Source organism: Schistosoma mansoni (assembly GCF_000237925.1).
Source record: "Schistosoma mansoni, WGS project CABG00000000 data, chromosome 4 unplaced supercontig 0032, strain Puerto Rico, whole genome shotgun sequence".
Taxonomy (NCBI): domain Eukaryota; kingdom Metazoa; phylum Platyhelminthes; class Trematoda; order Strigeidida; family Schistosomatidae; genus Schistosoma; species Schistosoma mansoni.
The window spans coordinates 1,844,760-1,871,870 of record NW_017386017.1 but is presented as its reverse complement, the minus strand read 5'-3'; the positions used below and the strand labels follow the sequence as shown (position 1 = coordinate 1,871,870).

General features: G+C 35.4%; 2 protein-coding genes across 2 annotated transcripts in view; one reads left to right on the top strand and one right to left on the bottom strand.

Moving 5' to 3' along the window:
* Smp_148760 (hypothetical protein) overlaps positions 1-21,010 on the bottom strand; it is a gene marked incomplete at both ends in the record, with an annotated part of 103,085 nt that extends 82,075 nt beyond the window's left edge. Inside the window, 9 exons of the mRNA XM_018791174.1 lie at positions 3,612-3,865; positions 6,033-6,162; positions 10,071-10,479; positions 11,868-12,002; positions 13,784-14,141; positions 15,297-15,428; positions 18,236-18,396; positions 19,830-19,979; positions 20,762-21,010. Coding sequence (XP_018645687.1) covers positions 3,612-3,865; positions 6,033-6,162; positions 10,071-10,479; positions 11,868-12,002; positions 13,784-14,141; positions 15,297-15,428; positions 18,236-18,396; positions 19,830-19,979; positions 20,762-21,010 — 1,978 coding nt within the window. The remainder of the gene's footprint in view (positions 1-3,611; positions 3,866-6,032; positions 6,163-10,070; positions 10,480-11,867; positions 12,003-13,783; positions 14,142-15,296; positions 15,429-18,235; positions 18,397-19,829; positions 19,980-20,761) is intronic.
* Positions 21,011-26,265: 5,255 nt separating this feature from the next.
* Smp_193950 (hypothetical protein) lies at positions 26,266-27,111 on the top strand (the record flags this gene model as incomplete). The annotated part of the gene is made up of 1 exon (XM_018791173.1): positions 26,266-27,111. The coding sequence occupies one exon, from the start codon at positions 26,266-26,268 to the stop codon at positions 27,109-27,111; it is 846 nt and encodes a 281-aa protein (XP_018645686.1).

The following is a 27,111-nucleotide window of genomic DNA, read 5'->3' as shown; positions in this document are numbered from 1 at the left end:
ACTTAGCTACTGAGTCCAGATAATCACTAGCTTTTTGTATTGCTTGTTTGAATATTCCCACTGATGTTTAGGACAACAATTGATCAGTCTCTTATTGGCATAGGTGCATCCAGCGCGGATTGTCTCGATAGTGTCTTAAGTCACAAGTATTTTAAGCAGAAATGATCAACTAGAGTCTTAAACATCAATAAAAGGATTCAAACAACCAATACAAAAATGAAAAAAATTACCTACAGTTCAAAATGAATGATTTCCTTTACTAACGACAGATTATTTTACTATCGATATCGATACTACTTAATCGTGGATTACAAAAGATTATCTTTTTTATATATCTAATGAACTGGTAAATTGACTCAGCTGAATGTATTTCAACAACTCCATTGAGTGAGGGTTTATTGTTTACTAAATTAGTTCGGCATTTTTTCAGTCATTTTTATGCTATCAACATTCACATTGCTAACTTGATAGTGTCATTGTACTCCTATAAAAAAACATACACACAAAGATTGTGCATTTTACTCTTTATTAAGCAAAGATTCATGTAATGTTATCGGTTAAGTGCTCGCGCACGAGACTGATAGGTCCTGGGTTCGAATCTCACGGGGCGGGATCGTAGATGCGCACTGCTGAGGAGTCCCACAATACGACAATACGGCCGTCCAGTGCTTCCAGGTTTTCCATAGTGGTCTAGCTTCAATTGACTCATGATTTCAACTATATAATATCAGACATTATCAATCTTTACATACCAAAATAAAATAAAATTCATCAATATTTATTCGAAAATTCATTGTTCTATGGTTATGTCTATAGTTTTTTTTTTAAGAAAAAAGGGACCAAATGTTAACAGAGTCAAATGAGTTAGAATGATTTTGTAGTGACAATAATATTGACTAGATTTTCTTTTTTCTTTCTTTTTTACAATCAGTAGTAATTTATTTTTTCTTTTTACAATGAATTACAATTTAATTATCCGTTTTATAAATAAAAGATTTCCCTAATGAATAAGCATAATTATACTCCTATATTCATTCATATGTATAGAGAGAAATATTTATAGAAATAAAACTTATGCCTACGATTTATAAATATTATGTATTATTTATTTAAACACATAAATATTGGTACAAAGGGGCACCAGATACATATGCGCCGCACAAATCTCATTTGATTTGTGTGAGGGCTGTGATACTGTCCAGGTGCCCAGACCGAAGCCAATGGTTTTCTGAGGGAGCCACACCTGGAGCCTTAGATCTAAAGGTCTGATCCACAAGACAGTGGAGCATCGTGAGGAGATGCAGTCCCATGGTAGCCGATGACCAACGATTGATTCATACGCCATTTTTTCCCTCAGGATACTGGGGCCAACCCATGTGCACCATTGGTTTGGAATGAGGGTTTTCCAACTCCTCTAGGTGAACTTTCCGTTTCCACTAACCCGGTTAAAGCGCCGGGCATTCTCTTTTCGTCCTCTTAATTTGGTAAACAACAGTAATGCCGCGAGAAGGCAGTTAGTATGACTTCTCTGGCAGAGGCTATATACGCGTGGCCATGTGAGAGTATTTAGAGAGGGAGAGCTGACTCTCCCCACCCTCAGCCATACCAAAGCATTTGGATGATACAAGTAAAGGGGAAGAGAACGTAAGAATATGCACCAAGTGATAAGTAAACTTGGTAATTAAATAAAGAAAAAAAAACAGGAGAACAAGAAAAAACAATTTATACATAACATGAATTCTAATTAACGTCACTACATTTTGAACTGTATACATCAGGCTTTGTAATTTTCCGTTGTTAATATTTAGAACTATTTTTTCTATTTATTTTCTGTTGTTATTATATTTGTATTTTAAGCAGTTCGAATGACATTTCAGTATGGACATCAAAACTAGGGTGGACATATATCCAACTAACAAGTTTCAAAATGGATGAAATAGATGTCCTGGATCCTACAGCTGATTACATATTTAATATGCTATTTGTACAAATTGATTTTTTTTTAAAAAACTAGTCAGTTCGTATACGGTCGTTAATGTATGACGCGTCCAAAAAAACTAGGACCAAAAACAACTGTCCATTGTCCTCTAGACTTGGATGATTCTTCTACTGATATTAGTTATTAAAATTATAATCCCTTAATAGAAACTAAATAAGAGCTTTAAGATTGTAATCGATTTCATTATTTTATGTATACAAAACTTCCATAATAGTTTGTATGATTATATATGATACAACTGTTAGCATTAATACTGTATTATTTAATGTAATTATTTACAAGATATATTCATGAATACTTCTAAGAGTGAACGGATAGACTATACTACTCTTCCAACATACACTGACACCAGCAGATATCGCCTGTCAAGTTGAGGGGCGGATAAACATACGCTGTATATGTTCTAACAGTTCACCAGTCGATGTCAGCTATTGACGAGAACTACGTTTTAAGTACATTGAGTCATTAATACACAGCTACCGAACTCACTTCATCAAAATAAGTGAAAGTTGAATGAATCAATTAGAAATAACTCTCATACAAGAATAACTAAGAAGTCACAACAAAAAACTAAGAAACATTAATGATAATCAATATAACTATTATACTAGAAAATAAGTAATCAAATTGATTTGAGGGGTTGATTTCAACTGATTCCAAAGAAAAACAACTCCGACGTATAGCATGTTTTGTAGCATTTCTACTAAGTGAATCACAGAATGGATACAATAGTCCAATTCGTATAATTCGAAACTTAGGGAAAAAAACCAATGTTCATAATCCAGTTATCATCATAAATTTTAGTACTCAAAAGCGACTCGATTTGAAACAGTCAGAACTTCCAACATCAATGTTTCAAAAAATAAACAATCTGAAGTCACATAAGTAAGTGATTTGAAAAATTAAAAAATGTTAATACCAAGTGAACGAACTCCCGAATGAGTATTTGCACATTTAACCGGCTAATTCAATTAAGCTGAAGAATATCGAAAGTAACTTGTAAAATTCCAGCCAGATAAAAACGCAACCATAGCAACAACCTTGAAGTTGTGGGCAGGTTTGAGTATTGTGATGACCCGATTAAGTCATGCTGCCTGGAACACTCGTCACTTCAGGTCTTATCGAGGTAGGTAAGTTGGTTGGGGGACGTAGGATTGAAAACAGACACTTAAGGATTTAAGTTAATAGCGTACTGGAGACTGTACAGGGGTATAGAAGTAGTAAGGTGCTTCTCTCAGATGAACAACAACATCCCCAGAGATCCTTCCACCTCACAACAGAAAGGGGTTAGAAAAGGTCCGCCCTAATAATTGCAAACCTCACCCTACCCCATGGATTCCCATTATCAGTGGTAAGTTTTAAAAAGTACAGAGATAACACCCCTAGAATAACCTAAAAAAGGGCCATGTTTAATTGACCTCAAGCAGCGATTCCTTGGGGTCTTTGGTTATACTCCAAGATCATCAGAACCACTCCATAACTCAGTTTTATTCCCAGGTAATTTATAAAGAAGTACTTATCCACGACATGATCAACTAAGAACCGAAAGCCAATCTCATACCTTCTAAAGCATCCAAAACAAAATCGGAAAATAGAGGAAAAAAAGGCTAACCTTGGTTTAGTTGTTCTTCACGAAACGGCAAAGGATAATTTGATTGGTGATAAACAAAATTTGTTTGATTTGTCATTACTCTCGATGTTACAATTGTTGTTGTATTATTTACCAGTGATAAATTCTTTTCAGCTTTATCAATACAAAGAACACGAATAGGTTCGTGTTCAGATTTCCATATTGAATCAAGTAATAATTCATCTTGTATCATCATTTCACCCATAGTTAAATGCGGAAAATGATTTGTAACCAATCTGGACAAACAAAATAACAATAGATATAACCGTAAGGGATTTGTGGAAATCGTTGAATTCTCATAGCTTACTTCATGAAATGATCTTAGTTAGACAATCACTAAAAGCTAGGAAGCACTGGACGAATGGTTCATTTTGATATAGGACACGTCCATAGTTAAATATTAATCATTAATTATAAAACAACCATCGTTGTCATCATATCGAAATGAAGAACTCAAACACAGAAACTGATATCGATCATAGCATTGCTAATACCGCAAATCACTTATTACTCAATAAATAATAAAGAAAATGATTTATCTGTGGTTTTACTCCATACAAAGTAAATTGAAGCAAAACTGATTGATTTAAATGTTATGTAAGATCTTTGAGATGATCTAAAGCACTGTTAGATTCCGGCAAAGTGTTCACACGAGACCGGAGGTCCTAGGTTCGAGTTCCGTGTGAGGGATCTTGGATTCGCAGTGCTGAGGAGTTCCCAACTAGGACGAAACGGTCGTCTATTGCCTCTAGGTTTTCAATGGTAGTCTAACATTGATCGGGTCATGACCTTGATAAAAGTATTTTCATTGAGCATTTGATGTGATACAAGACAAACGTCATTCACTTCTTATTTTTATGCGGAAACTTGTGGGCTTTTTAATGCTAGTTGATTTAGTTCTCTATACTGTTTTTATTTCTAAGAGAAGGCATAGAAGATATTTCTGAATCACTGAAATAACCATTACAAAGTTGACTAGAATTATACAGAAATCTGGATTGAAATAAATCAGTCGTTTTGTAAAAATATATATACACATAATTTAATGGCATGGACTAGCATAAATCGTTCAGGCACACAAATACAATTCCCTCGTGATATGGATGAAAAGTTAATTTTGACATTTGTTTTGGATGGTTTGTTTTATTAATACTTATTCTTATTCAGGGAATTTCTTTGGAATGTAACAAATGGATTTGTTAAAGAGCTACATTGTCTTAGTAAATTATCATAGTTGAAAGCGTGAGTCAACTGAAATTAGACCACCAGGGAAAACCTGGAAGCACTGGACGGCCGTTTCGTCTTATTGTGGGACTCCTCAGCAGTGCGCATCCATGACCTCGCCTCGCGAGATTAAGGAGAAGATGAAAAAATGCTTACATACATTTATGTTATTTTTGTATTCGTTTGTCTTTCAGATACTGATCCACTATTTAGAAAAAACTGATAATCAATAAGAAAAGAGAAAGATTCGAGTGAACATAAGTTGGTCTGGTTACACATACACACAAATCTGATTCAAAACTCAGCGCGAAAACACGAACACAATCACAAAATCAACGAACAGAATGCATCAAGCAATTATCATTACACTCAAGAAGCATAGAAAAATATTGGACAAAGAGGTGTTAAAAAGAAGGAAACAATCATCAGAAAACGAAAACTGTTAATGACTTCTATTTTTATCAGTATAGGGTTGTGGAGATTGTTGAGTTTTAAGATCATGAACCGATCAATGTTAGACCACCGTTAAAAACCTACAAACGCTAGACGGCCGTTTCGTCCTGGTACGGGAATTCTTAGTAGTGCACTTCCACGATCCCACATGCGGGATTCGAACCCAGGGCATTCGGTCTCACGTGCGAACGTTTGATCTTTAAACCACTGAGCAGGCATCCGGAGATGTTAATGTTTAACTCCAACCAATCCATTTTCACTTTTTTTGGTTGCCCATATAGCATTAAAAAAGACAGCACAACTATTGCCTAATGAGAAAACTTTACAGGATTACTGGAAAAGGAATGGGTGGAAAATAAACCTAGAAACGATAATGATAATGATAATCGTAATAACAATAATATGGAAGAAGTAACATTATTTAAACATTCGCTTATTTATAGATTAAATATTACGAATAATCGAAGACAGATTACCCAATACTCACTTGAAAATATATACTAATTGGGTTACGCTAAGAAGTAAGAAATGAGATATCACAAAATTATGATTAAATGTTATAGTACGTTTAGAAAACATACCAATAACACTGATATCTACAAAAGATAGTTTAGTCTGACTGGCTACGAATTAGCCAGTTCGTCATCATTCTTATCAATTTCTTCCAGTAAATCAAGCGAAATCGAATTATTAACAGGAAAGAGGTTTAAGATAACAATAACTTACTGTAGTAATTTTGGATATAGGGAGCGATAATCTGATAAATGTGCACGAGCATATCGTAGAAGATATGTTATAGGTATAATATCCCATAGTTTATTGGAATAAACACATGATGGTTCATTAGGTAAACGATCTGTATTAATAAGAAATATATGAATATAAGCACAGCGAATAGGAAAAAAAGAAAAGGATGGTTGTTTTTTCTTAGCATAGAAATCCTCAACAGTATGAGCGTACGACCACATAGGAGATTGAATCCAGAAACTTCAGGTATTGCGACATGTGGTTAACTTTTAAACCATTGGGTCTACATATCCAACGGTTTACATGTCTAATTTCAATCGATTCGCAATACTGAACTACTATTTCCTAATGTTATGGCTGAATAAATGACTCGTACTCGGCATGTTTGAGCCACATTGACCACAGTTTCACACCGAAACTCCAGGTAATACCTCTCCAGATTAATTATTTGTGAACACATGATCATCATCAATGTGAGGAATCCCATAACAAGACAAAACAGTTGGCCAGTGTTTTCAACGATTGTTTAATTAAGATAAACTACAATAAAACTCAACCAATAATTTATACGACAATCAGTAATATGGCTCTTTTAATGTATGTATTCGACTCTGAATAGTACTGTTTATGTAAGAACTAGTGGCTGAAGTATAAGTACAGTTCGAACATACGATCTATCAGTTTGGACTGTTAAGCAAACTCTTTTATATCAGTTATATTTACTTTTGAAAAAAATATTTATGTCGAATCAACAATTTTTGCACATAGTTACTCCATGAGTGTTATCGACTAGTTTATCGTTGACGAAAAAGTCAAAATTGAATACCAAAAACCCCAAATCCACAAATATTTTTGTGATTCTTACTGATACACATGTCTCTACGGTCTTACTTTACAAATTTAACTTTGAATATTGTTCATTACACGATATAACTTTACAAGGCTTGTTACTATGGATCAACAAAGCGTCAATGTCGTAAACGATGAGACTTTATCACGTTCGTTTTTATGAAGTGCATTAAAATGATTAGTAGCGGAAATTTTCGGCCATTACATAATGTAAAACACAGATAGACATGTGTAAATAACGTTAGGAGAGGCTCAAAAGTACATCATAATCTGTCATAATTTCAAATCGAACACGTAAACACACACATAAAAAACCATCTAGGGAAAACTAGAGACAGTAGTAAAGATAAATAATAGAATGTGGTTAACATAATGAGTGAACAAAAATTTCGAAGACGTAGTCTATCACTTAGAAACCAAAATAAATTATTGATGCAAATCTCAAGTATCGAGATCCATCCTGATTCACACCATATAGTCTTCAGCAATCGATTTGTCGTGGTTTGTGGTAGCAATACTAGAATAGAAAAAAGCATGCTTCCAATAGTTCACACTACCAGTCTATCAATTCATAAATCGATAACACAATTTGTTATATAACAAGCTTTAGGCTATCCGGTAAATCTACTCCCACTCTTAGTATCATTGACAAATTGGGTTATTTACGATGGTAAACTGTCACAATTATGTGAATATATATTAACTAATGACATGTATTTGTTAATTGTTAAACTTAACCCAAGAAATATTTACGCATTCTTTAAGTGATAAATAAAACAATCATTGGAAACTGTGTAACGATAACCTGAACTATCATTAATGAGAAAACTGAACAGCAATGCGATTTGTTTTGTTTTTTTTTGTCGCAGTTAAACATAATTTGACACCTATGTACACTACTTACTACACAATCCAAACAGTAGAATTTGACCTACATTAACCAAAATCTTTCTGAAAACATAAACAGGAAGGATCTGTAACATTTTTTTTGTTTTGAAGAATATAAATTAAAAACTATTTTGGTGAATTTCCAACAGGAAACTCCACAGTTGCATATGTTTGTAAAGTATTATCAGGATAAAAATACTAATGATTATATGCTTAATGCAAATACGTTGATAAGTCGATTTTTAACCAGTCAGTAATAGTAGAAGAACCAAGCAGACAATTAAAATTCTAGAAAAATTATTGTGTTTTTGTTAATGCGCATTTCTTCTCCGATTCATTAAGATTTATCTTGTTCTTACATGCCCCAAGTTGAGTGAAGTACAGTTGTCAAAGCCCCCGAATGCCCTGGTACGGCCGAGAGTGAGGAGAGTCCGCCCTCCCTCTTGAAATACTCTCACATGACCACACATAAACAGACACTGCCAGAGAAGTCCTACTCACTACCTTCTTGCGGCATTACTGTTATTTACGATATTGAGAGGACGAAAAGAGAATGTCCAGCGTTTTAACCGGGTCGGTGGACACGGAAAGTCAATCTAGGGGAGTTGGAAAACCCTCATTCCAAACCAATGGTCCACATGGGCTGACTCCAGTATCCTGAAAGAACAAATGGCGTATGAACCAATTGTTGGTCATCAGCTGCCATGGGACTGCATCTCCTTACGTTGCTTCACTGCCTTATGAATTAGATCTTTAAGTCAGAGCCTCGGGGTGTGGTCCCATAAGAAAACCATTTGCTTCGGTCTGGGCACCCGGGCAGTATCACAGCCTACACACAAATCAAGTGACTTTTGTGGGACATATGTATTCGGTGCCACTTTATACCAATATTTGTGTTCAAATAATAATAATAATAATAGTAATAATAATAATGTCAAAGTGTACTAGACAAAAAAAACACGTGACAAGGTTTCCCAGTTGTGCGAAATATCAAGACAGACGTACAACACAAGTAATAGATCAGACCATTGGTTTTGCCGAAAAAATACTCTTTAATATTCCTCTCACTCCCCCGAAAAAAATAAACAATTAACTAACACCCAAATAAACTTAAAGATAGAGATCATGCTCATGCTCAGTACATTTTAAATTGTCGTTGATCAGTAAAACTGTAGGGAATAATCAGATTTCTGTTGGTATATGAGTTGCAATGGTGCTCCAATATAACCACAATCACAAGTCGATATTATTTGGTAGTGACTGTAAGTGATATGTAGTATTAAAGTTTTATTTTTGAAGCATGTTAACCAGATAACCACATATTATTATGCTGAATGGTCGAAAGTAGTCCACAGAAAACCCTGTTTGATTTCGGTTTTGTGCTAATCGTCTCCTGTTAACAAGGTGTACCTGAAATCCTGAGGGAATTGATGCTGCATCACATGAGGCCCAAACACGCATTACCTAGTCTCATAGTTTGAGATGTTGTCACTGAGTTGTTCGGGCCCCGCCCCGGATGACCTCCCGTAAAACTGAGATACATTTACAATTGATTTGTCACTACTTAGTGATCAATTATATATATATATATATTGCTGTTTTTATTTACAGATTAATCCCAACAAGAAAGGAGATGCTAGATTCATCCACCAGGATGCTGAGATATGTAAAAATCACCGGTTGTTCCCTCCCAAAATTCTGTCTTGGACTAAATAACTTGTACTCACAGTCCTCCTCAATAGATTCTAGAGGGTATCTAACTGAAGTAATAAAATGTATAAACTACATCACAAAATTAATGTGTTACATACGCTATGCACACTAACTTCTAGTCTGAGCCATGTTGGTAGATGCAGACTACTTGGTTGGGGTCCGCGCGACTATCGTAACCAATGGTTGGAGACTCTAGATGACATGGCTCAGAATCGATCACAATGGCGCAGATGTATACACTCTTTATCTTCCATTAAACCTTGAGATTAAAATTGCTTCATAACTTTCTTCCTTCCTATACTATATCCTTATATACAACCTATCTTTCATATACTACCACCACGAAATTAACTACTTCTATGAATTCGGTGTTCATCTTGTTGTGCTAATGAGGTATGGAAACTTGGACCGATGCATAATGTGTTCATGGTCCTACGTTGTAGCTGACTGACTGACACATTTAAATTGTATTTTGCATCGATAACAAAAAACCATCAAGAAAATTTCATTCCATATTGGATGGAAACAGTAATGTACCATGATATTGTTTAATAAAAAAAAACTTACGTCGATTAGTTGTTAGGCGTAAATTGAACTGATAATCAAAAACAAAAAATGCATAATATAAAAATAATAATTGTGGAGTAAAATCTTGTTCTGTAGTTGAAATATATAAATGATTGATAGATTTATCACTAATTTTCGATTGTAAATGAATGCCTGGAGCACAAAATTTTATTAAATTAAAAGATTTAGAATTAGTGAATTCATTGATTATTTCTTGTTCAGAAATTAATGATAAGTTGATATAAGCTGTTGAAGTAGTAGTAGTAGTACTACCAGGAATATCATGATTTATTGACGATGAATTATTAGAATTGGAACTAAACGAATGTGTAATATGTGCTTCTAATAATTCCGGTAACAAAGGATGAATTGGACGTATACTTTCACGTACCTGTCCAATAATCCATTTCTATAATTAAAAATAAATAGATAAAATTTGAAAATTACATTCAAGTTATTATAATGGTGAGAGAAACAGCAGTTACATCTATTAGCAATTTAAACCATAGGGTTCCAAAAAACCAATGGATTTCTTCTAAGTCTATTTCACTGATGGATTCACGTAAACTCATCCCATCAGGCTCTGAACATGACGAAGAGCGTAAACAAATTAGATCTAGGTTAACTAAAAGTCTAAGGAACGATCGTGAGCAGTGGTAAGCAACGAAAGCAAAAGAGATGGAAAAGGCAGCGGCTGTAGGCAACACCAGGCAACTCTTCAGACTAATAAAAGAAACCGGAATTAAGAAGTCAAGTGTGAGACAATCTCGTAGAAAGACGGAACCCTTATCTGCTCTCAGCCCTGACGTTTAGAACGATGGGCGGAACACTTTAAGGAGCAGTTCAGCTACTGCACAACTATCCACTATTCCCAGACAGTCTGAATGGAACATTGAAGTAGGCCCCCCGACCCTAACTGAAGTTCAACAGGCAATAACTAATCTGAAACGAGGAAGAGCAGCTGGTCCTGATGGATTGGTTCCAGAGGTCTTTAAATATGGTGGCCCAATTTTAGCGACTAGGTTGACTAATATTCTGGCTAAAATCTGGGAGTTGGACGTAATCCCATCCGACTGGTCACAATCACTTATTGTCCCAATATATAAGAAGGGGCCAAAATCAATGAACAGTAGAAAAGCTTATTCAATTACTGGTGAAAATATGCCAGTGTTTCATTAGTTCTGGTACATTGGTGTCTGACGACATGTCGTAGATGAGATGCCTATCTAACTAAAGGACGAGTATACAGGCCAGCAGTTCGTTTCTATCTGCTTTATGGCTGTGAAGTGTGGTCCTTAAAAATAGAATATATGAGTATGTTACCAATATTTGATCATAAGTATCTTTAAAGCATTGCTCGGGTATATTAGGACTACTAAGTAAGTAATGTAGAGATAAGACCAAGGAGTACTAAGAAAACATAAGAAACTGGTTCAGATTATCTTCTTCAGTAATTATAATTGTGCAACATTCTGAATTCTGACATGGATAACTTTATGTCAATTCATAATGAAATCTACTTACAAAACTATACGAACTATCCACAAAATCATATAACTTAATCATTATCTATGGTGAATTTAAAAAATTTGGCAAGTGTCCAATGCATCTAATTTTAATCATTTAATTAGTCAAAGGAAATACACAAAAACAAAACAAATTATCAATGTACAACGATAATCAGTATCTTCAATTTCATATTGGCATTAGAAACACCCAAATTGTATTGGTGGTTTTTGTTTTTAAATAGGTATCAAAAAATAGAGATATATAGATAAGTAGGTAGATATATCTTACCTTAGTATGTAGTTTATTTTTAGCAAATGCATGTGATTTAAGTAATTGTAACATACATTGAGTTGGCAAGTGACCAACTAAATATCGACTCAATTTTGGAGTAATTGGAATTCTTGCAACTTGATTAGCAATCATCTACATAAAAAAAAATAAAAAGATCTTTAATGAATATACTTCATTCAACTGATTAATTACATAAAATGTGTATTTACTAAAGGAATTTTCCATTTTCATAAGAGTTTATATTAAAGTACCCAAATGCCCTGGTACGGCCGAGAGTGGGGAGAGTCAGCTCTTCCTTTCGAAATGCTCTCACATGGCCAAGCGTATATAGCCTCTGTCAGGGAAGTTCTACTCATTGCCTTCTTGTGGCATTACTGTTGTTTACCAAATTGAGAAGATGAACAGCAAATATCCGGTGCTTTAACCGGGTTGATGGACACGGAAAGTCCACCTATGGGAGTTGGAAAACCCGGACTTCAAACCAATGGTCCACATGGGCTCCAGTATCCTGAGGGAACAAATGGCATATGAATCAATCGTTGGTCACTGGCTACCATGGGACTGCATCTCCTCACGATGCTCCACTGTCTTGTGGATCAGACCTTTAGGTCGAAGGCTCCGCGTGTGGTCCCCTAAGAAAACCACCTGCTTCAGTTTGGGCACCTGGGCAGTATCACAGCCCTCACACAAATCAAATGAGATTTGTGCAGCGCATATAGATCTGGTGCCCCTTTGTACCAATGTTTATGTGTTTAAATAAATAAATAAATAAATAAAATGATATTAAACTTAGTTTATTACGATATGTTGTAATCGAGTATAACATTGTTAATACTTGAAAGCTAGAAGTAGATTAACAATTAGATAGATATTAAATAGTAACACGTCAGATAGCTCAGTGGTAAGAAGTCTAAATAAAGTTCTAGGAAATGTAGGTTAAGATATTTTCTGGAATATCATTCCTTTCAAGATAGTAAAAATACTCCCTATTGATTAGCGTAAACCAGAACAACAGAAAAAATTCCTTAAATTATTATTTTTAGTTAACGACTCAGTTAAGAACTAATTTCAATGAATGAGAACGTAAAGAACATAAAGAATATGAACCTATCAGCTAGAGTTTCTTGATCTTATAAAAACCTTTAGAGGTGGCAAATAGTTGATATGACTAAAATGAGGGGTAAATTCAATAGTCAGATGAAATTAGGTTATTGAATTTGAAGTTTTACATCACGGAGTGACTAATCTTAGTCAGAAAACCACTGAAAACCAAGAAGCATTAGACAGGTATTTCATCCTGATGAAGGACTCCTCATCGATGCTGACTCAAATATCTGAAGGCACTTATTTTGATTGACAGTGGGTCGTACATGGGTGTTTTTGAGGAATATCATTCTACGATGAAACACGTATCTAACCATTTTTGATTTTCAATGGTTGTCTAATCAAAGCTAGTCTGTGGTTTGAAATCGGATTCATCATGGATAAATATTATCAGATTGAAGTTATGTTTCCCAGTATTAATGCTAATCCATTTTACAAACATTGATCACTTTATTCAGTGTAATAAATAATTCCATGTTCTTTTAGATGACACTAATGATTTTTTGTCATGTCACATCTACATTCGCTAGTTTGCACAGACAATAATTTGGTACAGATAATGCATACTTCTCTTTAGACACAACATAATCTAATGACTTGTTTTTCTAGACCAAACAAAGTGTTTACGCACAAGTTATCTTATACCTTCAGACTTTATCTACGTTATTGTTCACATGTACCTCCAAGCTATTTAAGTTCAAATAGTAACCACCTAGTTTATTGAACACAATAAGTAGTATGTTTCTTTAAGAAATAGTATGTATAGGTTGTTAATGCATTATGATGATAATGATTTAAACAAAACTTACATTTTCTGTAAAAACAGTTTGGAAAAATAATTTACGCCATCCATTGATAGTTCGTCCAAGTGATGGTATACGTAGACCAAGTAAATTTGATATTAATTCGGTAATAGGTCCAGGTTGATTTGTATGAAATAAGATGGCTAGAAGTAGTAAAGGTTCAACGTACGATGTTGTTTTTGAAAATTGATTACAACTACGCAGATAAGGTGACGATGATGATGATGATTGAGTTAATGAATTGAAAATATCTTGTTCATCTATTAAACGTTGAAGCCAATTTATAATTGTATTTTCAATATCTGTTGTATTTGCAGGAATACGACTATTGTTATGCATTACGCCATTGGTATCTGAAGATATTCTACATGCAATAAGGTGAAATCAGTTCAGGATTAGAGTTAAATTGAATATCACAAAGAAATCAATATTTGCAAGTAGAATAAAAGAAAACATATACTGTCATTATGGATAAGATATATTATGTTTTATGATGGGGTGACATTATTTAGGTCAACAGTTTTTATATTGAATTCATTATGAATTTAGGCCAGGGTGATGAAGGTGAACTTTCGTTCAGTGTGACGTTTTCAGGCCAATATTTCTTGTACCGATTCAGTATAAACTTCGTTCGATATGACAAATGATAAGTTTCCGTTTAGTGTGACGATTAGATTCCCTGTACTTATTCAGGTGAACTATATTTAATTTCTGTTTTTACAGTAACTTTGTATTTTCCCCTACATGTCATATTCTTGTGTGTAAAAATTAGTATATAAATGTATTTTGATTTAATGACATGATTTTGAGGGATTTTTGGGGTCATGACTTTTGGAGAACCAATAAATCATCATTTACACCAATCTTTAGGTTCACATTTCACATCGTGGGAATTACAGTGGTTCCTGTCCCCATAGACAGTAGGATCGCATATGTTACATGTTTTTTTATTATGCAACCAATCTGGACTTCGCTCGTTCGTACATTACAATAGTAGAAAGGATTAGACATAGACAAAGTCATTTGAGAAGAAAGGATTAATTCACGGCAAGAAATTCAATATAACTTTAAAACTCAAAATCTAAGGGAAGAAAAAGAGTGAATGTATATAGGCTATTTGATACCAATTCTAAGCCATATCATCCGACGTCTTCAACTATTTATCACGATAATCGGGGGGGGGGGTCCTAACCAGTAAGTTTGCACCTGCCTACAAAACTCTGACAAACATTTAAAGGCCTCACGAATTGATCCCATATCTTGGCTCAGATGATACTAACTTTCTCCTAACCTACCTTTAAATCACTAAACCTATGTAGGGTAAAATTTTGCTTATTAAAAGTTTGTTTAACAATGCGAATCTTTGAATGGACTGATATAATATGTAATAAAAGTTAACATTTGTTGTTCAATGATCAGTCTAATGAATGTGGTGTTCTTTTATACTTAGTGCCATGATTTGCTTAAAATCCTTACTATAACGAAACAATTTGTTGTAATCTATACATAAATAACTTACCCTGTCGCCAAACTTGAACGTAACCCAATTAAGAATGCAAGCGAATAACTGATATATTGTAAGCCGCGTTCAGAAACAACTGTTCGATGTGTAAGAAGAATCAATAATTTTTGCGACAGTTCTGGTGGGAAACTGAAATAATTTTGCAGAAAGATGCCAAAATATTGATTTAAATAATGACAATAATACATTTATTATAACTAATAAAAAAGTATTCAAATAACTCCCAGTATAGAATCAGTTACAAAGCTTTTGAAAATTGAAAATAAATGTGAGGCTTAGTAAGAACTACTCAAAGTTCACCTTTTTAATGCCTAAAATCATATCCACAGACATTAGAGACCGAAGGAGAAAGTAGATTGTGTCCGATTCAATAATGCCTCATTAATCGGATAATTTTATTAACGGTTCAAAGTTATCGAACATCATTTAAGTTGCAGGCTAGTGTTATTGTCAGCTCTTATCCAAGAGCTATAACTCGAATATGAAACTCAGAGTTACAAATGCCCCCAAATGCTCTGATACAGCCGAGAGAGGGGAGGGCTTCTCCTCTCTGGTGCCCCTTTGTACCAACATTTGTGTTCAAATAAAATAATATAGAGTTACGACGGTGCTACTATTTTGACAAACCGAATAACAAGTCTTCAGTAATGAATATCCAATGTTGAACCCTACCCATCGGTTAAGTGATTTTAGATGGAATAATGACTGACAGTCAACATAGAAAAAACGAACTATGGAAAAGAATCCATTTTAAAGGAAAAACAAATTGAGATCAATGAGCAACAAATAAATGTATTCCAAAAATTTTTAAATAACCCAAACATTAGCATACGTCAGCACATGTACACGTACAGGATAGGCATCTGTTGGCCACTCTCGACTAACTGGTTGGGGCCCTAGAGATAGTGTAACACAGTGGTTTGTGACATTAGCAGACGTGGCTCAGAATAGAACCAAGTGGTAGTCCTGATGTAACCCCCAAATGCCTTGGTACGGCCGAGAGTGGGGAGAGTCCGCCCTCCCTCTCCAAATGCTCTCATATGGCCAGCGAATATCTAGCCTCTGTCAGGGAAGTCCTACTCACTGCCTTCTCGTGGCGGGGGTGTTGTTTACGAAACTGAGAGGTCGAAAAGCGAATGTCCGGTGCTTTAACCGGGTTGGTGGACAAGGCGAGTCCACCTAGGGGAGTTGGAAAACCCTCATTCCAAACCAATGGTGCACATGGGCTACAGTATCCTGAGGGAACAAATGGCGTACGAATCAATCGTTGGTCACCGGCTACCATGGGACTGCATCGCCTAACGATGCTCCACTGCCTTGTGGATCAGATCTTTCGGTCAAAGGCTCCGGATGTGGGCCTCTAAGAAAACAACCTGCTTCAGTTTGGGCACCTGGGCAGTATCACAGCCCTCAAGCAAATCGAATGAGATTTGTATGGCGCATATGTATCTGGTGCTTCCTTGTACCAATATTTATGTGTTTAAATAAATAAATAAAAATAACCCTTAACTTACTAAATATAATGAAGGGGAACGTGTGGAACGTGTTATATCCTAGTAGGATTAAATTACGAGTAACTTCTGAGAACTATTAATGGATTATTAATATATATATATATATATATATATATATATATCGTAAAGGCATTAGAGGGATCAAATGAAATGATATGGGTAGCAAGTAGGAGTTAAATCCAGGGAGATATAAAGAATAATTGCAGAAAGAACGACGTTTTCAAATGAAAAATCAACCAAATAAGAAAACCACTAATAATATTCTTAGGTCAAAGCACGGTACAGACAAAGATGAAACACTTCTCGTAGACACCAATTTCAGGTTTTATATCATAGATGAAAGGAGCTTCTACTATATTAAAGAGTCGGATACGATGAAATCATGGTAGATTGTGAAAGATTATATAAACAATCTTCTAATCAACATGTGAGTTAGTTGAGGAACTATAGTCGATCAAACCTTCGAAGATGGAGATTCTAACCACTTTTCATCCTTCCTTGTAAAGCCAAGTTGTAATATTACCCCCGTAACCATGTTGAAAGAGTGCTGGCTACAACTCAACTACCTTGCTCCATAATTGAGCTAGTGGATGCACACGAAGGTAAACAGACAGAGTTTACACTTTACAGATATGGAAAATATTTTTCCGATTTTGTCGCAGTTTTCTAGTGAAAATGTTTTCTTAATTGTCAGGGGCACACCATCCTGAAGTATTTTGGTTGTGTAATCAACTTTAAATCCCAAATTTATATGAAAATACCTCCCCTTGGATGCATTTGTGGATAATTACTTTAGTTATTGCGATTATCTCATATCCTTCCCCACTTTAATTACTCGATCAAACACTCAACATCATGTTCATAACCACCAGGGAAGTAATGTAACGTACTACTACGCAAATATTATCACTTAACTTATCCTAAATTATAATCGTTATATATATGCAAAGCCATGATGTGAGGCTAATTAAAAAGAAATGTTTTTTTTCGCTCTATTTATTTTTCTTACTAAAAGCCCTAGTTATAATAACGGATTTTTAATATGAACTAGCTTGTTTCCAAACAAACAGAATACTACTCATTGAAGAATTTGACATATCCAAGGTATAGTAAATTTGGCAAATGAATATAATTAAATAGGAATTATCAAGAATGATTTACCGAAAAAAGTATTCCGAGAACCAACCATTTATTTTTTAGGAGTGCGTTGCACAAAAGCCGAAAGAAAACTTAAATCCTCAGTAAACAAATTATACTACCAGGAACTAGTAAGTAGTATGTTTGCCCCACTGAAATAAATATTTATGAGAACTACATTACTAAAACGCATTAAGTAACCTTGAACTACACAAATATTTCTTTAGCCAATTGCTTAAATGGTGAATTAAAAACAATAGTAGGGGAAAGGAAGAAACAGCTTACTTGTAATTTATAAATCCACGAAATGCAGCTAACACACGAAGTAATGTTAACGCAGTGAGAATCATGCTATCATCCAAAGGAATTGCAGAATCACGTGGTATAAGACAAGAAGTGATTTTTATAAAATGATGACTTAGATTATCCAAGTACCATGACGAAGACTAAAAAATATCATAGTGGAAAAGCCATGGGTATATTAGAGACAATAGAAATCATTAGATACATGTAATCTGGACCGACAGAACATCATATTGCATTTCTGTTTATAAATAACGAAGTTCGAATAAAGAATCAAACCGTGCACATGTTTACTGATTGAATTTTTTGAAACCTGACATTACAAGCACCCAATATTGAGCACATTTAGTGAACCTTGTTACAATCCTAATTCAAAATCAAAGTACTTTTGAGTTTAGGTATATGGCCTACAGACATTATGTCGCACAGTAAAAGGCCGTCAAATAAATATGGTGTGGAGAATGTTAGGAATAAATAAACTTCAACCGCACACTAACTTCAATAATGAGTTTCCTATTTATTTGCATAATATACCATTCATGAGTCTTTTGTTGGTTTCATTAAAGCAGATCTTAGTTCTATCCTATTTACCTCAATCAGCAATAAATATCAATCAATTTTTTTGTTAAATTTGGAGAATGATGTTCGTCCAAGAATTAATTTTAAAGCTTTCAAACATTTTTGCGGATGTCCGCTCTTTTCCACTTATATGGTCGAGTCAACACATCCGAAGTTTAAGTACTGTATCCATTTTAGCAAAAATAATTGTGAGGTACACTTAAAATACGATTTACGGAAACAACTGACTACATCCCATATAAGCATCCCATTTTTTCAGTAAAACAGAATTGTTTCTACTTTGTAATTATATTATTCAAGTTTATTTGCAATAGTATCATCAAGTACAATCATCTATTTTATACGTCTCGAGATTAAATATCTTTTAATCTTTTTGTTAATAAAACAAAAATTAGCTGCATCAACATAAAATCATCCCAATGATAGACCTTACTTTGCTCAATAATACAGTTAAAAATAAGTTCATCCCTCTTTGACGAGCTGTATGTATATGTTCCTAACAATTATACCTTAATGTTTTGTTTCGATATGAATATTATTTTATATTTCGTGAAAGTCCTGATCGATGAAAACTCGTTCTAAACATTCATATTAACAAAAGACAAACACAGTTGCATGGATTAGACTCCTTCAAGGTCAGCATAAAATTTACTACTGATGAGCTAGTCTACACTTTATCAAGTTACCGATTGTAACCAAAACTTACTACATATGTCATCACAGTGTGCACAGTGTGAAGGATATGAGAAAAAGCTCTACTCTTGCCTTTGATGATCTAATGCTCCTAATGAAATGTAAAATACAATAACTCGTGATTCAATTTAGTTAACATGAATATTAGGTGCAGCTTAAGCTCAAGAACCCAAGTTTCGAAAAGTTGGAATGATAGAGTAAATAAAGTAGATTAATTTAATGGATTAGCTGTGTATATATCTACCAAGTTTGTCCATGGAGATCTGTGTTATTAAAAAAATATAAGAGAATCAGAGACACTTACTGGGAGCTTTAGAAAACTGCTCATCCAAGATCGAATGTCTTGTCCACTGTCTAGCAAAATCCTTTTCAAAAAATTTAAGGTATAACCCTCTTTATTGATCAACCCAAAAAGTATATCCAAAACTAAGCCGGGAAACTGACGGGTAGTAATCTGAAAACAAAAAGTATACGCAGATATATGTTTCAGTGTGAGTAACAACGCTAGATCCAAAGTCAAATGTAATTAAACACTTCCAAAGTATTGAATAGCGCATCACAAACTAAGGCGGGATTCTGGACTATAAAGTGAAGTAAGCGTAGCTAACAGTTGCACAGACACGAGTCTTAGGTTCGGTGCTAGTCAAATAATCTGTGAACTTAGGTTTTAAAGATCAAAAGTTGGAATCTCAGTGACGCATGTAGTTTTTGAAACTGTATAATAATTCCAGTAATTATAAATTTTGGTAAATAAATATAGAACACAAGTCGAATCCTGACAGACAATAAGCAGTATAGAAGGGTATGATTGAGATGGAGTGCAATTCAAATGACTGAAAAATTGTCGAACTACCTAACTAGGTGTTCTTATAGGGCATTAAAGCTGAACGTTTTGCAAATGGACTGACGGACTTTACTTCCAGAATAGAATAATGAATAAACCTTAGGTAAACTGCAATCAAAGTTTTGCAGAAGAACCACAGATAAATAGGTAAACAAAGTAGTCTTTGTTATAGTAAGTAGGTAAGCTAAGTTCTCAATTACTCGTGAGAGTGTACTTTTGTTAAGATGGTACCTAAATTGCTTCGCTAAAACAGAACAACCTCTTCTGTTTCTTAAATTTTAACACTACTTTTGTGAACACAATAACTTCATATTCATAATGATGACCCAGTTTTTATAACATAGATTATGGGAGTGTAAATTACTTCGAATTTATTAAATGAAAAAACTCACGCAATTCTCGATCACTGTAACAGCATCGTGTGGGTTTAATTTCACCAGGTAAAACAAAACTGTTTGAATACGACATGACAGTGAAAATGGATTTAAAAGGGCTCCAATGTCCGACATGGAATGCGAAAGACGCTGGCTCCCGTCCTTATCTTGCGAATTGTCACCTTGACAGAAGGATCTGAAATACATTGAAGAGTAGTTGAAAGACACACTTATCTGTAAGAGACTTCCCCAGCTTCCATAATTCATGGACTACATGCCACCAATCAGAGGGTAAGTTAACTGCCAACTTCATTAAAATACTGTGATTGACACTATTACAGTGAGCCAAATAACCACAAAAAAATTTTCCAACTAAGTGGTAATTTGAAAGACCTTGAGGTTGTATTTGATATCTATACAAACTAACCATGAAATATAAAACATAGGATAATAAAAACTTCAGTCTCTAGAGCTTCAGCTTCCATGAGTTCGCAACAGCTTTCTAACGAGCATTTTGGATCCGGCTTCTAAAGATAAGAACTAGAACAATTATAACAACCTACATCGTTGCATAAATGAATGATAAGGAGCAAGAGCGTCTTTAACTTCCCCAAAGCATTTTGTGATTCGTAATTTAGAGCGAGGGAAGGAAATGAAGGGATAGAACTATAATGCATGATCTAAGAAAAAACAACGCTTACGAAAGAGAATATTCAGTGCATGTTTCTTCCCATAGTACAGGGATTTTCAAGCTTCTAAGGCAATTCAGAGTATGGATTAGATTATCCAGAAGATGACGAAGATCATGTGTCATTGAAACTCTTGAAATGCATTGCATTAGGTCATCAGACTGATACAAAACAGGAGAAAGAATAAGAATTTCCTCAGATTTGATATCATCAAAGTCACATGTTAGCGACTTCTCGAAAAGCATATTGTAACGAACAACTTGAGAAAGCCTCTAATATCAAATGTATTCAATATCTGCATCACTGTGACAAGCTGGTGTAAATCAAAGGCTTCATTTACGTAAGCTCTTTATTGTTTCATTAAGGTCCATTGTATTCGGTTATGTCCCATCAGAGGTAGTCTAACTACCCGACTGGATCTTCAGCCTTCATTAATAAGGATAGTAGGTTGGTGGACCTGGGTTAATCCTGACAGATTTCCTTCCAATGAAGGTTCAGCTTTTCCTTGAAAATGTTCACTGATGGAGCTGCTGCCACTTGTTCAGGTAGGTTGTTCCAGTCATCAACTATTCGATTAGAAAAACGGTATCCTACCTTTAGTTTATTAGATCGCGGTTTGTGAACCTTCTTGCTATGGCCTCGGAGATTATAAGTGCTGGAGGGAGCAAAGAGATAAGACATTAACACCCAAATCATAATTAAGGATACGAAATGCCAGTATAAGGTCACCTCGCATCCTACGATAAGACAAGGGGAAAAGGTTCGGACGTTTTAAATGCTCATCGTAAGGGAGTTCAGAAAGACCCTTCACCGATTTCGTCCTCACACCCTGGAAACGCTCAAGTGAGTTAATATCCTTCATCAGACACGGGCCAGCTGCTTTGATACAGTACTCTAAGTGTGGTCTTACGTAGGTGGGATATAAAATTCGAAATATCTCGTCAAAGCATTTGAATGATCGACGAAGTGACCGTAATGCACAAAAACTTTCGGAAGCAGCAGCGCTGCGGTGCGTAGATGTTTTCAAGTCGTGACTTATTAGTACTCCCAAGTCTTTATGTTCTTCAACGCGTGGAAGAGATGTATCATTAATGGTATAGTGGTAACTATTACAGTGTCCGATGTTCATGAGCACGCTCTTCCTGGAATTAACTTATAAGCCCCAATCATGAGCCCATCTAACTGATTCGTCTAAGTCAGCTTGAAGCCGAAAACGATCAACCTCACTTCTTATTGTTCTCCAGATTTTGACATCATCCGCAAACGATAACGTCGATGACTTAAGCAACAGAGGTAATTCATTAACATTTAGAAGGAAAAATAGATGGCCTAGGATGGTGCCTTGGAGTACACCACTTTTGACCGGCTTCCATTCAGATAGCGTTTTATTGACCCCCACTCTCCGTCTGCGGTCACATAAGAAGTTTCCTATCCATCCCTGTATAGCACCTGTTATTCAAAAGCTCGAGAGTTTCTGTATAAGACCTAAGTGTGAAACCTTGTCAAACGCCTTGCTAGAATTTATGGATATCACGATGACAAACCGGACGTTATCTAGGGCTTCTGTCCAATACTTCCTCGCAGTAAGTAAGTTAGTCAAGCATGAACGCTTGTTTCGAAACCCATGTTGTTCGGGAGTTAACAGATTGTACGAATCTATGTGACTTAGTAACTTAAACCGAATTGTCTTTTCAAGTTATTTAAAGGCTATGCTGGTTAGGCTGACAGGCCGGTAGTTAGATGTGATTGGTCTCTGATCATCCTTAAATATAGGACTGACCATAGTGTCTTTCCAGTCTTCACGAAATTGGGCGAGTGAAAGAGACATGTTGAATAGAGTCGCGAGCGGTCTTGAAATAATGTCCGCAAGCGATGACAGTAAGCGTGGATGTAACCTATCGAAGCTCGGTATCTTACAAGGTCTGAGGCTAGTTATCAACGGAAGGACGGCTTCCGAAGTCACATGTACAGATTCTATGGCTCGTATCTTGGTGCAATTGGGACAAGTAGTTGTAAAACTACACGTAGAGTAGACTTCATCAAAATATTTTGGAAAAGTCTCAGCTTTTGCTAGATCTGATTCAGCTAGTAAATCTGAACTTTCGTGTGACAGTAACGTGGGATTACCATCACTACGTGTTGTTCGCCGTTTAACGTAAGAAAACAGTCGATTCGGACAAGTACGGCTATCATATGCTAACTGTTAGTCATAAGTGCTAAGTGATTTAGCTATGGTCTTTTTACATATATTCTGGATTTTTTATATTCGTACTTAAATGATGCCTGTCCTGTTGACATGAATAAGTTTCAGAAGTTTTTCTCACTCTTCAACAACTTCCGTGTTTCCTTAATAATCCATGGAGGGCAATGTGGTAGCTTACGTGTTGAGCATGGGATAAACGGTTGTGTTACGAACTCGAAGTTAGCCTTGAACTTATTCCATTCGTCTTCGATCGATCTATCAGCATCGACCGACCAATCAGTCCAGATGACACAGTCTCTGATTGCCGGAATATTAGCTCCCCAGATATTAGGATGGGGTGGAGCAGATGCAAATTCTATACCATGTGTCCGGAACCTAAAGGGGGGTACAACGTGGTCACTATATACTAGTGTAGGAAGGTGTTGAATGTCGATGACATCTTCACAGTGGTGTGTGAGGACAAGGTCTAGAAATGACGGATCATGGTACAAGTTAATATGTTTCGGTTTTACGATACATTGTACAAGTACACACCGAATTATTGTTGATAAAAGGTCGCTATCGAAACCCCCACCTGAAGCTATGAGCTCTATCCAGTTGATATGTGGTGTGTTGAAGTCTCCAAAGACGAAGCAATATTCTGTTTTACTCCGAGAACAGATGTGTCTTATAATAAAGTCGTCAGCAAGAAAACACGGACTAAGATCTATTCCTCCTATAATCACTAACCCGTTTCTAGACCTAGTCGTACAACGTGCTACCTCACATGTACCACTAACATGCGCCTCCGATATGATCGGTTGTATGCGAAAGTTGTCCCTAACATAAAACATTATGCCACCTTCCCTGCGACTTTTGACTATATGACTTCTGATACAGATGTAGCCTGAAATGATGGGAAAACAGTCTGTATCTACAGTGAGTCAAGTTTCTGTGACAACAATTATATCGGGATTTAATTCATCCACCGACAAACTTAGCTCTTACACTTTATTTCGAAGACTACGGGAATTCGTGTGGCACACATTTAAGGTGTTTTGGGAATCATGCTTTCTACCCATACTGGTCTCAGAAGCATTGGCTTCCAAGAACTGACTACCCGAAAACCTTTAATCGTAAGGCTCGTTCCGCCATTTAACTTTCAAGTTCTTAAATCTGTGAGAGCATTCTTTCACTTGATCTGATTCTCAAGTAGCCATTCTGGTCGAATACGAATATATGAACCACGAGTTTTGTGTGCGTTATGCAATATCGCGTCTCTTTCCTCAAAATTACTGAGTACTAACTTCAAGATCCTTCTTTGTTATTATTATTATTATTCACAGACATCTTATGGGTACATAATTGCTTTGAAGAAACCATTTCGGGTTGGAAAAATAAAATATTAATAATAAAATAGTAATAATAAATCAGGTTCTGCGTAATTGGCAAGAATTTTGAATTGATTTTGAAGGAGGAAAGGAAGAAACTAAGAAAATAGAAATAAAGGAGTCGCGGAATACGTAAATATTTTAACGCAGAACAAAAATAAACAACTATGTATGTATAGCAAAACGAGTAATAAAAATAAATAAAACAGAATAAATTTATAAGTAAATAACTTATTATTGCGGTAAGAAATGACGTTAGAATAAGTGTTTGTGCGTGCAGACATAGTTTGGGGTGATGCTATGAAAGTCTCAATTAAGTGCAAAAGATAATCAATATGTATGAGGTGTATATGCATAGTGAAAATAAAACGAGTCTGATAAGTTGAATTCAGCGTAACACAAGTTATTTTCTTAATCCAAAACCTCGTAATCTTAAGAATAATACTTATTTAGAAGGGAAAAAAGGAGAGAGAGAAAAGAAATGAACACATAGTGAAAGGGTCCAACCATGATCATAATAGTGCATTGGTTATAGACTTTTGAGATAGACGAATAATTTAAAAAAATAATAACAACAACAATAGTAACAATAATAACAAACCTTTACTGCACTTGGATAAATACGTGTAGACTTATGTAACAGTATACAGAGTGAAACCGGGTATTAGCATAAACATCAGTGCAATAATAATTTAGAATGTTTCTATGATAGTCACAATTAATTGCAAAGGATAATCAAACGTAAATTTCTATATGTTATATATATGCTGTGAAGATTAAAAAAAAGAAAAAAATCTGAGACTTTATTTGTTTAAGTATAACATGGGGTTTTTTGTTTTTAATTGTAGACTTTGGATGTTTAGGAATAAAATATGTTTAGAGGGACAAGAAGAGATGAAAACAATATCTGATGTGTCGAGGTACCAATAATGATAACAATAACTGTAATAATTATGAATACGAACATAAGCAGACTTCATATATTAAGATGAATAAAAGTGAAACAAAATAGGCGTGAAAAGTTTCAAAGGTTTCACTTTGCTTTTCAGTCAGTTAGATAGATGACGGACCATTTTTGTGTAAATCATTGTTAAGCACGTTGATATTAAGTAGGTGACACAATCCACTTTCGGAAAGAAAATCGTCAAGAAGACTTCGGAACCGGGTTATAGTTTCACTGCATCGGTATTATCTTAAGTTATTCGTGTTATAGTAACCATTTTTCGTGCTAACTTTATTGCTATATTTGTCACATACCTCATGTCAGACTCAATAGAAACCCATAATCTGGAGGATTTGTCACCAGTGGTGATAGACACTGTTATAACTACGAAATCCCTACTTCCAGAATTTGATCGTAGCGATCCTGAGTTGTGGTTTGCTCAACTAGAGCATTATTTCACAAGACACAATATCAAATCTGAAGGGATTCGCTATAGAGACTTGTGTTCTATCCTTCCTCCTTCAGTTGCCAAAGAAGTCCGTGACTTGATTTTAGATCCACCATCACCACAACTATACACCATCTTAAGACGAGAGATAATAAACCGTTTATCATTATCAGATAGTCAAAGAATCCAAAGACTTTTTCAAGGTGAAACACTAGGTGATCGGTCGCCGTCACAGTTTTTGCGTCACCTCCAAGTGTTAATGGGTGATAACACGGTGGGTGAAGCAGTCCTAAAACAAGGATGGATACAAGCTCTCCCATGCTACGTCCAACACTGTTTGGATGCACAAGATCCTGAAACCTCATTATCTCATTTAGCGCGTATAGCCGATAGAATAATGGAGAGAGGTCCTCCAACTGGACCAGGCACAATAAATCACACACAAAAAGTAGAATCAGCAAAAGACTCCGTCATAGAAGGACTCATTGCGAGTGTTAAGAGTCTCACTGAGGCTGTCACCAGAATGCAAATGGGTCATAGAAACAGGAGCAGGTCACCACAACGACCACTATCCAAGTCACAAAACAGGTCACAAATGTCCAGACAACCTGGGCAGTTTTGTTGGTACCACTGGAAGTTTGGTGTCAACTCAACCAAGTGCATGCAACCATGCGCCTGGCCTAAGCATAATTCTAAGACAGCGGGAAACGAGTAA